The 14,408-nt window shown below is 40.7% G+C and overlaps 1 protein-coding gene across 1 annotated transcript; it reads right to left on the reverse strand.

Annotated features, from left to right (window-relative positions):
• Positions 1-1,338: 1,338 nt before the first annotated feature.
• On the reverse strand, positions 1,339-3,988 carry LOC308101665 (tubulin alpha chain-like; the record flags this gene model as incomplete). The annotated part of the gene is made up of 3 exons (XM_080451096.1): positions 1,339-2,474; positions 2,571-2,719; positions 3,763-3,988. 3 exons carry the CDS (start codon positions 3,986-3,988, stop codon positions 1,497-1,499), a joined length of 1,353 nt encoding a protein of 450 aa, XP_080307222.1. The 3' UTR covers positions 1,339-1,496.
• Between the last annotated feature and the right edge of the window lie 10,420 nt (positions 3,989-14,408).

Here is a 14,408-nt window from a genome sequence, read left to right on the forward strand (position 1 = left end):
GAAACGGAATAAACCAGGCTGTACGGACCATACTTTGTCAAACCTGGATTTGACTTAAATCCAGGCTTATTTAATTCTCCTTTCGTGTAATAGGCCCCTGCACCAGTAGCCTATCTCCAGTTCACAGCGCTCTCTATCGACCGGTTTCATTAAAGCACAAAAAGTACATCATAAGAGTGTATAATTCTGATAGCCTACATCTGAGCTTTTGGCCTACATATAGTTATTAGCCTACATCATAGAATAATATTTTACACTCTGCATGTCATCTTTTTTTACTCTTTGTATCTTTACATTTATACTGCGTCTTCTTGTTTACATTTGCATCTTGCACAGAGTGGCTTTGCAGCCAAACTTGAGTTCTCTACAAACTTGGCAGCAAGAGTGTCCATGTTAAACTCGTTTTATGCATTAGGGCAATATCAGTCACTTCTCAATTGAACTCATGGATGCGGCTGCAATGTTCTATTCGGTCGCCCTATTACTTTGAATGGTGCCCACGTGGGGGGGGGGGGGGGGGGGGCATCAAATGAAATCAAATATCAAATATTAATTTGAATCAAGACACTTAAAACTGTCCCACACAAAAGCATGAGTATATTACCCCAGAAGTTAAAGTGACGTCTCCCTGCTGTAAACCTCTGCACCGTTTCTTTGTAGAAAATTTGCTGGATGCCTCACATCCACCTCCCTCTGAGCAAATGACATGCTCAAGTAAATGTTTCCCAACCCCAACCAAAATAGTTGGATACTACATGAGCACATGTAGTACCCAAACAGCTCTCATCATGGTATGCTTAGTGATTCCATGCGGTTTTATTATTATTCCCAGTTATAAAGGACAAGGCTGGTTAGTAGCATAGACCAGGGGTTTTCAACTGATTGTGAACCCAAGACCACCACCCTGACTAAGAATTTAGCAGGGGACTATTGTTGTGTTGGGTGGGGATATAGGCTGATTAAAGTTTTAGTGCCACTGTATGATTATAGTTTTAAGAACTAAACTATGCATATTCGCATAACCCTTTAGACTGTTTCTCAACCAATTATTGTCCATGGACACTTTCTTCAATAATGACTGAACTATTATGCTAGTGAGCTGAGCATTTGATTATTTCGCTTACTTTATCCAGCCTTCTATTAAACTCATATTAAGTGATATACTGATTTGTAACTTATGTATGAGTGAGCAGACACACCCTATTACATGGGCACATTTCCTAATATGTGATGACTCAAGACTGAACTGAAGGTTTTGTTGAAGCTCAGCTGGGCCTCTAACAGGGAAAACCCACAAAACCTTTATAAACGAGTCAAATGAAGGATAAACAAGACAAATTATCTGCTCATACCCATTGGGTGCATTTAATCACAAGTTGCAAGCGAATACACAAATCACAGGAATAAAAGAAAAACAGGAGAGAGGATCTCACATGGCCCATTTTTTCTCCATCCCATTACTTCCGGCCAACGGCAAACCGGAAGACAAGAGTGGCCTAGTATTCCTCCCCTTCCTCATCCTCCTCTCCGACACTGTCAGCGCCCACCTCTTCATAATCCTTCTCTAGGGCAGCCATGTCCTCTCTAGCCTCAGAGAACTCCCCCTCTTCCATCCCCTCGCCGACGTACCAGTGGACGAAGGCCCTTTTGGCGTACATCAGGTCAAACTTGTGGTCGAGGCGAGCCCAGGCCTCAGCGATGGCTGTGGTGTTGCTGAGCATGCACACAGCCCTCTGGACCTTGGCCAGGTCTCCTCCAGGAACCACCGTGGGAGGCTGGTAGTTGATACCCACCTTGAAGCCTGTGGGGCACCAGTCCACAAACTGGATGCTGCGTTTGGTCTTGATTGCTACAATGGCAGAGTTTACATCTTTGGGCACCACATCTCCACGGTATAGCAGACAGCAGGCCATGTATTTACCATGACGGGGATCACACTTCACCATCTGATTGGCCGGCTCAAAGCAGGAGTTGGTGATCTGGGCAACCGACAGCTGCTCATGGTACGCCTTCTCGGCAGAGATGACTGGGGCATAGCTGGTCAGAGGGAAGTGGATACGAGGGTAAGGCACCAAGTTGGTCTGGAACTCCGTCAGGTCAACATTCAGGGCGCCGTCAAAGCGAAGGGAGGCGGTGATCGAAGACACAATTTGACTGACGAGCCTGTTAAGGTTGGTGTAGGATGGCCTCTCCACGTCCAGGTTCCTGCAGCAGATGTCAAAGATGGCCTCGTTGTCCACCATGAAGGCACAGTCCGAGTGTTCCAGGGTGGTGTGGGTGGTCAAGATTGAGTTGTAGGGCTCCACTACAGCTGTGGACACCTGGGGAGCCGGGTAGACGGCAAACTCAAGCTTGGACTTCTTCCCATAATCAACAGAGAGCCTCTCCATCAGCAGGGAAGTAAAACCAGAGCCGGTGCCACCACCAAAGCTGTGGAAGATGAGAAACCCTTGGAGGCCAGTGCACTGGTCAGACTGAAAAAAATAAAATAAAAGAAGTTTACTTTAAAAATCGGTTAACGCTGAATATAAGATGTTTGCGAATAAAAAACTAATCATTAAGGCCCTCACCAGCTTGCGAATTCTCTCCAAGACTAGGTCAATGACCTCCTTGCCAATGGTGTAGTGTCCACGGGCATAGTTATTGGCTGCATCCTCCTTTCCTGTGATCATCTGTTCAGGGTGGAACAGCTGCCGGTAAATTCCTGTACGCACCTCATCTGTGAATGGAAGGTTCAAAGGAAATGGTTGACAATCATTAGTACTTTTTTTTCTACAAAGTGTTTATTAAAGGAATACTTGACCCCCAAAAAAATCCTATCAATTACTCACCCCATGAAGCCTTGAATTCATGAAGATTGTTTTTGTATCATTCCTGAGGGTGCGGTCACACCGACCATTTATTCTGCTTATGAGGGCGGATTCTGCCGATGCTTTTCAATGGGAACATTTTTTTTGCAGAAATCCGCTAAGGGCAACAAACCTCTCCGTTCCCATTGAAAAGCATTGGCAGAATCCGCCCACATAGGTAAAATGTCAGTTCGGTGTGACCACACCCTAAGGGTGCGGTCACACCAAAATGGAAACAAAAACTATACAAAATATAAACTCCAAAACAACTCACAGTGTAATCACTGAGGCCTACTGATGAGCAGTGGTGTAAAGTAACTAAGTATATTTACTCAAGCACTGTACTTCAGTACAATTTTGAGGTATTTTTACTTCACTTGAGTATTTCCAGTACTTTTACTTCTGCTCTACTACATATAAGAGGCAAATATTACACTTTTACTCCACTACAATTATTTGATAACTTTTGTTACTTTGTAGATTTAGATTATTATTACAAATACATACATTACCCACTTCAGTCCTATACATTTCGGCCTTTTGAAAATAGCCGATCTACAAGCTCACAATGCGTTGCGTAGATCAGCTATTTTCGAAAGATTTGAAAACGTGGCATTCTGCATAACGAATATTTGTTACTTATGATACTTCTACTCAAGTGAATTTTGAATAACAGACTTTTACTTGTAACAGTATTTTTACAATGTTGTATTGACACTTTTACAAAAAAAAACAATCATACTTTTTCCACCACTGCTGATGAGCCAGGTTCAAAGAGAATATTTTAAATAAGTTATTACGAAGTCAAAAATTGGATTATCGGCTCAGGAATGCGACAAAAACAAATTAATTCAAAGCTTCATGGGGTGAGTAATTGATAAGTTGCAAGGGATCGGTAATTGGTTTAACTGACCAATGACAGTGGGTTCCAGGTCAACAAAGACAGCTCTGGGGACACGCTGTCCACCTCCAGTTTCGCTGAAGAAGGTGCTGGATGAGTCACCACCTACAATAGTCTTATCACTGGGCATCCGTCCATCAGGCTGGATTCCATGCTCCAGACAGTACAGCTCCCAGCACGAATTGCCTATCTGGACTCCGGCTTGGCCAACATGGATAGAGATACACTCACGCTGCATAGGAAGAGAGAGAGGGAAGAGGGGAGGAGGGCATGTAATGTTAAATGCACTGTAAGAGAATGAGAATTCTGAATTGGTAGCAAGACAAATTTTAGTCTACAGGGCAGGCTACAGGGAAAGCTCAAAACAAAGGGTGACGGGGCCTTTGCAGTGGTTGCTCCTCCACTGTGGAACGCCCTACCTTTGGCTTTAAAAAAAATGCTGAGTCAGTCTACGGTTTTAAAAGCATGTTAAAAACACATTTGTATCGTAAGCATTTTGTCTCACGACATTTTTACCTGACTCACTTGTACAGGTCAATGTTTTACTTTAATCCTTGTTGTATTGTATTATTACTCTATTGTGTTATTATACACAGTTTCAACTTGTTTTAATCTTGTTTATATTGTATAGCACTTGTAACATTGTTTCGAAAGGTGCTTCATAAATCAAATGTGCTTTATAAATAACATTTACTGAATACTTAATTACATTAGCCTTGGATAAAGACTATCATAGATGTTTTTTATTGAATACAAGAACACTCGCCCCGGTCAAATCTGGCGATCTCAGAACGGTCGCCACCAGCTATTCCTAAACGTAACCTCAATAAAAACTATGCCTAAACTTATTCCTAAACGGAACCTCAGCAAAAACTATGCCTAACTTAACCTTATTCCTGACCTTAACCTCAGTAAAACAAATACAAGAATACAAAAACCGTTGGGGGCGAGCGGTCCGCGAAGAAATTGTGGGCAAGTGTGTTTTTGGGCGAGTCTTCCCGTAACCATTTTATTGACTCTGACTTTTACTTTCGTATCTATGATAATCTTGGGCTTCACCCGCCAATTGTCACCGGACATCCGCGCGGAAAGCCCATACTTCTCCGTACATGTACAAAAAAAAACATACTACGTGACGGACGTTAATTAGACATTAGGAACCAGTGTGCATTGTAATTAGCCCATATTTTTCAATAGATATGCGTTTTAATCCCGTCTGTGTCGGATTCTGTCGGAACTTCCCAGTATTCCTCAATGGGCGGTATGTGACGGGGCGCATTCGTTGAAAGACGGTATTACACTCAACGTAAACAGGAAGTAAACGAGGGGGGGATAGGGTTCAGGCCACAGGCGGGATTAAAACGCATATCTATTGACAAATACAGACTAATACAGTGCACAAAGATTCCGAATGCCGAGTTAACATCTGGGGCTGCCGGGTAAGCACCTTATATTTTGCATTTGTACATGTTCGGAGTAATACGGACTTTACGGGTGGATGTCCAATGACAATTGGGGGATAAAGCCCAGGACGGTCAAAGATATGCAATTGTGAAAATCGAAAAAATATATATCTATGATAGTCTTGATCCAAGGCTAGCAGGCTACATGAATGGTGAAGAAAAGCAGTTGCGGAAATCCAGCCTGCTTTACGCCTAAGCGGTGGAACTAATGCCGCACACTGGGGACGAAGGCCCAACCTCAACCAGCAGAGGTAGGCCCATGCAGGCTTTGATTTGCTGTTTTTGGTATCCCACCCTCTGTTCATTCATTTATTTGTATGGCCAGTGGGGATGCATTTTATCCTCGCTTCTAGTCAGACTGTATTAAACATTTTCTTTTGAGGAAATGTAGGCTGTCTGATAATCACAAGTTAACAACCAAATTAGAAATGCATTACCACGCAAAACCATGGCGTCCTCATGTTGGGCGGGCTAATGTGTAAAAATGGCTGATCCGTAAGCTCACAACACATTCTTGTTAAGCTTGTGCTTTGGCTATTTTGACCTATACGAGGCAACACCTTCACATGTGTTAGCATTAGTAATGCTACAAATTAAGGTCGTGTTCCATTTAGTGTAGCAGAGCCTTCAGTGAGCCAACGCACAAAGCTAGGCTATGGAGAATGGACCAGAGACCAGATTTCCTAATGGCTATCTATGCATCGTTTTTTTACATCATAAAGACAGTCAGCTGCCATCAGAGAATTATTACTTACCATTTTGTAGGGTTGTTCGTCGAGTAATGACCAAAAAGGACAGCTTTGTTTCTTCTCACTGGAGGAGTTGGAATAGAACTTATTCCTTCCTCGCTTCAGACAGACTGACAGCCACTCCCAGTTTTCTAGCGCATACCGGTATACAGCAGTGTTGCCAGGATTTGCGAGAGAAACAAGCAACCAGGTCTATGAAAACAAGCCCAAAAGAAGAGCCCGGCCGTCGCCCTTTTAAACATATACATTCATTGGCTATTTGAAAATAGCCGTTCTGCTATTTTCAACAACAACAAAAAAATTTAAGACATTTTTAAAATATGTGGAATATTTTTGAAACATTTTAACAACACAAATCTTGTATGGGGTCCCTGGGATAAAATGTTTTCAGATGGGGGTCCACAAACAAATATATAAACATTTTGGGGTCCTTGACTTGAAAATGAAACACTGGTTTAAACAACATTTAGGAAACAAGCCCAAATAACGCTAGCCTCATAGCATAATTGCTTAACTCACTTTTTGGTCAGATTGACATTTTTGCCTAGCTCTACTGTCCTAAAAGTGCTGCATCATTGTGCCTCATTGCCTATGTCCTAAGCCAATCAGATTGCTTGTTACATTCCAAAATGCAGAAAGTTATCAAGGATTTTGAATGTAACAAGCCTTCTCCTAGGCTGAGAACATTGGCAATAAGGCAGGATGAATCAGCAGTGTTATATCAGCAGATATAAATAAATCCAGATAAACTTTAATAGGCAAAATACGTTTTTTACTTTCTGCCTTAAATCATCTGAAAGAGATTTTTTTTTTGTCTCTCCTGAAAACCTTTAAAATATGAGTTAGGCAATTATGCTATGAGGCTAACGATAAGCAACTATACTTTAGACATAAGCCCCAAAAAAACGCAACCCGCAACTACCAATTTTTACAAGCAACTTTACAGAAAAAGAAGCCCAAAGTCGCTTATAATAAGCGGACATGGCAACACTGCAGACTACGCAGATTTTTTTTCATGGGGTTTCTGCTTCTCCTTCCTCTCTGAATGTATTGGCGGGTTTACGACCAACGTGTCTAGGGTGTATACCGCCACCTACTGTACCGGAGTGTGCAAATATGGGCTGGGCATAGCATTCAGTGGTGTAAAGTAACTAAGTACATGTACTCAAGTAAAATGTTGAGGTATTTTTACTTTAATGGAGTATTTCCAATTTTCAGTACTTTACTTCTACTCCACTACATCTCAGAGACAAATATTGTACTTTTAGCCAATTTAGTCGTTATGCCAATTAATTCCTTCCCACATACATTTCTGTGTTGTTGTCACTGCTGTCATATCCTACTGACTCACCTGCCAGTGAGGAGCCCCCACCAGGAGGACGTAGAGCCTTCATCCTACTCCTCCCGCCCAACACTCCCCGCTGACTGGTGCCGCCCCAGCCTGTAGGAGTACGTGCAATGACCATTATCACCTTCCCCACCCGGCTTACCTCCCCCGAACATGGGCCAAATGTGTTGGTGTAGTAGACGCTCGACAAAGCCGGATGCACCACGGTGGATTCTAACCCACTATCTGCGTGGTGGTGGCACTGGGCAGTGACTTTACCACTGCGCCACCCGAGCGCCCGGCCACATAGTCAATTTTAGTACATTTTTTATTCCGGACTTTTACTTGAAACAGAGTATTATTTCTACATAGAAAAAAAACTCATCTCAGTGGTATCATGATGGTTTCTTTCTTGTGACATGTATCTTCAAAGTGAATGTTTAAGCTATTCCTTCGGTTTTTCAGTAGGACTGTTCTTGTTCTGTTATGGTAAATAGACTACATTTGATAACGCCTTTCTATAGTCTTTCTGACCCTTCAAAGTGCTTTACAATGTAATTTCACATTCACCCTTTCACACACAGTTAGTTTTAATCAGTGTCAGAATATTGTTGTTGGAAATAAGCTCTTGCGCTATTTGGTGTTTTCTTTTTTACAGATAGGCTATATACAAATATATGTTATGTTATCCTGGCAACATCAACAGAAAGGCTGACTGAAAAACTGAAATATCTGGAGGAATATTGTGATGAATATGGATGGCATGCTTGTTAATGAAAGTAAAACAAATTTTATGGCTATATTGGGATCTGATGAAGACAAGCAACCTATTCAGCTTGCTTCGTTTACAGTGAGGCATTGTGACAGTTATATCTTGGAGCCATCTTCACTGCTGATGAAATGCCCAAAACTTGCCCTACATGTGAAAGAGAAGACAAAGCACTTAAAACAAACTTCCTGTCCACCAACTATGATGCTCATTTTTGTGTAAAACATAAGGTTTTTGATGCTGCTTTCTAATCAGCTATCTTGTATGGGTGTGTGAGGCCTGGTTTCAAATCCCCTTAAAGTCTGTCGAAACTCTCTACATGACTGGAGTGAAATCCCTACTTGGGGCGAGAGTTACTGCACCTAACTTAACCTTAGGACTGCCTTCATTGCAAGCTTTAGTGAGAGAAATGCAACCCAGGTTCTTCATCAAAATACAGCAGCGAAATGGCATGCTTGATGACCCTTGTGGTATGTTCTTCAATTGCTGAAGAAGGAGAACCAAGTCATGTATTCTCATTTATTTGAGATAATGGAGAAACAAGATCATATTGAGAGTGACCGAAGGGACATGATCCATAAACTGCTATCCAAAGAGGGAACAAGATATAAGACATACCAAGCAATCAACCCAGATGCTGTTCATCCACTCTATACCAGCACCAGCAGTACACCTTACATTGAGGACTATTTGAGGATAACCTTCACACGGTTTAGGTTGTCCTCTCATAGGCTGCGTGTGGAAATGGGGAGGTGGAGTCGCATACCACCTGAGCAGCGTATTTGTCAATGTGAGACTGGTATACAAAACGAACAGCACATACTGGTGTGTGCGTGTGTCCCCTCCCTCACACAAGACATCAGAGCAAAAATATGGACATGAGTTTACTGATCTGAGCTCACTCTTTGTGGGCACTAACAGAGGAACTTTATTTATGCTACATGCCTGCCTGTCGCTTTTGGAGCAACAGAAAGCTCCTGGTGTATGAGTCAAGGGATTTTGTGTTGTGTATTGTACCTTTTAATGTATTGTACCTTTTGTAAAGTTTTTTATGCAGTAGTACCCAAATACTGTAGGCTAAACAAGTGAAATTGGAAGTCATTAGATAATAAATGAGCAGACAAATTGGAACTGGAACACATGATACATATTCTGTGGGCTTTTCTCTCCTGATGACATTTGCAACCCACCTGAAAATGTATTTTGTATAGAGATGGAGAGACGGGGAGATCCCTGCTACTGAACAAAGACTCCAGCAATCATTACTATCGGAATATAGAGCTTTAACTTTTTAACAATCCCCCTTTTGTTAAATGTTTAAAATATCACTTACAGCACATTTAAACCTTATGACCTGGAACGCATCTGTGTCACTTTAGATTTCTTTGGTTATTCAAAAATAGCAGATATACAAGCTCATAGCGCGGCACCGAGTGCCGCGCTATGAGCTTGTAGATCTGCTATTTTTGAAAAATCTTGACATTTTTCTTTAGATTTTTTTCCAAAAACTGTTAGGATTTAGATTGTTTTAAAGAATCGCCTCAGGTCTTAATGGGTTAAAAAAGAAATGAAACTTGACTTTGTTACATGACCTTTTTTGGCTATGTATCTATGACTGTGGTTCTCAATGTGGGAGTTCCAGGGTTCCTTGAGGGGGTTCCAAATGGACCCTTACAGGTCAGTAACTCTGAGAATGATTGTGTCCTTGAAATTAAAAAGTTTGAGAACCACTTATCTATGGTTGCGTCTGAAACCACATACTATTGTACTACACACAGTATTCTATTTTCAGCCTACTGTTTAGTATCTACTTTACAGCATTTTCTTAGTAGGCCTATCTAAACAGTAGGGTTTCACTTCGGACATACTGAAAAGTATCTGGCATACTGAGTAGTATGTTAGTGTGCGATTTCGGGCGGGGCAGTGGTGGAACCTAAGTATACTTACTATTATATTTACTTTACTGGAGTATTTCCAATTTTCACTTTTACTTCCACTCCACTACATTTCAGAAAGAAACTAAGTATATTTACTCAAGTACTGTACTGTGTCGAGTACAATTCCAAAGTATTTTGACTTTACTTGAGCATTTCCAATTTTCAATACTTTTACTTCTACTCCACTACATCTCAGAGGCAAATATAGTACCTTTACTCCACTACAATTATTTGAAAACTCAAGTTAGTTACTTTGTTGATATTACAAATCATACATTAACCACTTCAGTCCTATATACTAATGGGATATTCTGTATGAGTACTTTACATTTTTGTACTTTAAGTATATTTTGAGGCCAATACTTTTGTACTTTAACTAAAGTAAATGTTTTACTTGCAACAGAGTATTTCTACATGGTGGTATTGATACTTTTACTTGTAACAGAGTCTCTCTATATGGTGGTATTGATACTTTTATTTAAGCATCATTTCCCACCAAGTTTCATGAAGCACTGGACCACACAGGACCACAATGGAAACAAGCCCCTAGGGCTTTTTGTGTTATCCTTTTAACAATCTTTGTAAACTGTTTGGCCCTTGCTTTTTGTGGCATCGTTGGTCCTGGGAGGGGTAGGTGGGTTTGCTTATCATTTTCTTTTCTTGATCTTTTGTGTTGTTTTTAAATTGCATATGCGTTGTATGTATATGTATTGTTTTTGTATCATTTTTTTATTTTATTCATGATGCATCTATGTATACTGGCATAATTGTAATGCTGATATGATGAATAAAAACCAAAAAAATAATCTTTGTAAACCGTACCTCTGTACAATCTGCAAACTGTTAAAGTATTCAATCAAACCGCTCATCCATACTGGAGTTATTTTGCTCACAGCCACACGGAGGCGACATAACACTGCTTTTAGTAAAACCAGCAGATTATGTTCCTACCAATGACAGTTATGAAACATCCAGATTGTATGTTTGTCTCTTGAAGAATTTTGAGTAAAAAGAACATCCCTGTTTGGTCTTTTCTTTATTTAAAAAAAGAAAAGAAAAAACGATAAAATTAAATAAAAGAAATAAGCAGTTTCAGTTTCCACAATGTAAACAACTTGTGATGTACGGTACACACATAGTTTTTGAAGGAAAATATTCAACCAACGGTAACTTCCAAGCACAGTCAAGTCAATCCACTTTAAAGCCACACTTAGTGATGTGACGTCACTGACACTGACTCCAGGCCAGCTCCAATTTACACACTATTCCTGTCATGACGGCCGCAGATTCACATTTAGAACAGCAGTACTGAACTGAGACCAGTTTACCACAATGGATTCCATACATACATTAATATAGGTACGTTCTCACTGTGATCCTCGATCAGTGATATTGTTAGGACAGTGATGACTGGCAACATTTGGCTACAATAGAGACGAATGTTGCAAGGATTGGCAAATAACAAAACTAAAATATATTAAGTTGCCTGACTGTGTTGCTCACTGGAAATCTGTTATTTTTGTGGGCGAGCGACGCAGTCTAGACAAAGTATAAATTAAACTGAGATGTCCATCTGCATCAATTAAGTTGCCTTGGTATCACCGCTACAAGGTAAATTCAGGCAAGACACTGAAACAAGCAAATGGACATAAATCAGAATGTCTTTTAGCTTTTCTTCAAAAAGGCAGAAACAGCACCGACTGGCATCAAAACTCATTCTGAGAAGCATTAACATGACAAGCCACTCAATTGGCTAAATAAATAAATGGGCTAATGCAGCTGGAGCAACTTATTTTCAAATCATGTATTTTAGGGATCGATTAAATCCATAAATCAGTCAATTAATGATTACATTATTAATTCAATGCTTCGGGGTTAACCTTCCCAGAGGACACAATCATACCAAAGAACCAATGCTATTACTGTTGCCGTCCTACAGAAACCTATGTCACATTCTTGCCAAGGATTCGTTCAGCTGCAGCTGAAAGCTACATTGTCTACCACATAGACATTTTGTCATGCCTGGACATCCAGTCAAATGAATGGTGACATGTCAGAAATACCGTAGCATGTCCGTCGCTTAAGTGTAACATGAAGTATCTGCAGGGGAGTGATGGTATTTCAGTTTACCTTTTTTATTCAGGCAAACACAGACCAAATAGGAGAAAACTAATAATCAACCATGAGCATTGGCTGGTCTGAAGCCTGGTAATCAAGGTGACAAAATCAAATACACCCAAGAAAAAAGTACAAATTATTTCCTTTGTATCTTAAATACTTCACTTGATCTGCAATAAGTCATGGTTCAGCTAAGCTGGAAATGAGAATGAATGCCAGCAGATGTTCAGGCCAGAGTTGAAGGTGGGCCCTTCCTGAACATTTAGGGAGGTGTGCATATTAAAAGTAAAAATGTGCCGACAAACTAAATTAATTTGAGCTCTAGATACAGCAGGAATCTTCAGTACCGCTACAGGGAGGGACAATTGCAACTTCCAGTGACCACAACCTGTGTGAAATGTCTGAGTGAGAAAGTTATACAGTCAAGTATGTAAAGGTTTTTTCTCCTTAGCGCTCCATCAATAATAATAATAAAGTATGCACTATCTAGACTTACTACAATAACTACCTGCCTAACGAAGGCTCATCTTACGAACCTAGTAAAAAAAGGAAAATAAAATAAAAACATCACTCCAATAATAGTAATAACACGTGACACAGAGAGAAGGGTGGATTCTCCCTCTCTCCTCTTGTCCATCTCATCTTCTTGCCCAACTCTTAACCAATCCCCTGTTCATACAGTAGTTACACAAACTTTAGCTAGTTAAGAAAATCTAACCGCAATGTATCGTGAAAAGAATAAGACAAAATAAATAAAAAGTAAAAAAATCATACAAGGCAAAATCCAGAGTATTAATTTAACTTTAGTATGCAGTGCAACCACAGCACCAGAGTTGCGGCAGAGTTAGACGAGTTAATTATTTGTTCAAATGTATCCGCTGCTCTTTGGGGATCACAGTTTTAAAGCAAACGAAAATGATAACCAACTTAACCAACTGGAGGGCCAGGGGTTTGGTTCAGACTAGTTAACCACTAGGAGGGCCAGGGGGTTGGTTCAGACAAGTTAATCACAAGGAGAGCCAGGGGTTTGGTTCAGACTAGTTAATCACTAGGAGAGCCAGGGGTTTGGTTCAGACTAGTTAACCACTAGGAGAGCCAGGGGTTTGGTTCAGACTAGTTTATCACTAGGAGAGCCAGGGGTTTGGTTCAGACTAGTTAATCACTAGGAGAGCCAGGGGTTTGGTTCAGACTAGTTAACCACTAGGAGGGCCAGGGGTTTGGTTCAGACTAGTTAACCACTAGGAGAGCCAGGGGTTTGGTTCAGACTAGTTAATAACTAGGAGGGCCAGGGGTTTGGTTCAGACTAGTTAACCACTAGGAGAGCCAAGGGTTTGGTTCAGACTAGTTAATAACTAGGAGGGCCAGGGTATATATATATAGATATATATAACCACTAACCTATGTAATTTTGATCATGTAGGTTAATTGAATAATCAAAAGGTGAAACAAATAAAAAATACATTTCTTTACATTTCTTATCAACGAATCAACAAAAAAAATCAAATGGATTCTTTATAATCGACTAAATGAATTAGACTGATTAACCACTTCAACCCTGCATTATATTCCGATGTACAATGGTTTCACTATGAAAAATAAATTGTTTATTAATCGTAATCAAGGCAAAAGTTTTAGATAATTATGATATTGATTTGAAGTCATATCGCCCAGCCCTAACCAGGGGTTTGGTTTAGACTTGGGCGTAATCTTTCTTTCTTTCTTTCCATTTCGCTTATTTTTTGTTATTCCTGAAGGCTCTGTGTGGATTCTAACAACTTCATACCTGCCAAGCGGAACCTGTGTGTGTGTGTGTGTGTGTGTGTGTGTGTGTTCGTTCCACTGCACTCCTCCGCATTCCAGATGTTCTGCAGTTGCCATGGAGATGAACAAGGTGTGGGGTTGGGGTGCCCGTTGTCATGGCATCCTTCACCGCCTTGACGATCCAGTGTGGCGTCGCCGTTTGTTTTTCAAGAGGCAGGGAGTGCACAGGTACGGTTGATTCTCAAGTTCCTAGCCGTGTGTGAGTATGTGTGAGTGTAGGTGGTGTATGTGGTGCGTGTGTGTGTGTGTGTGTATGTGTGTGTATGTATGTATGAATGAGTGCAGTAACAACTGAGCTGTGCTGCAAAATCCTCAGTATTAATTTAATTGCAAGTGTAAAATTTGACCCTTATGGTGGGTGTAAACTCTCAGAGTTAAATTTCCACAGAGGATTTTGCAGCAGAGTGTGTGGACTTGGAGGTAGGTGTCTGTTTGTACAGTAAAAGAGAAGTTTTGGGGTTAAATCAGGAGGTT

This window comes from Gymnoscopelus braueri (assembly GCF_963280865.1).
Source record: "Gymnoscopelus braueri genome assembly, chromosome: 15".
Classification (NCBI taxonomy): domain Eukaryota; kingdom Metazoa; phylum Chordata; class Actinopteri; order Myctophiformes; family Myctophidae; genus Gymnoscopelus; species Gymnoscopelus braueri.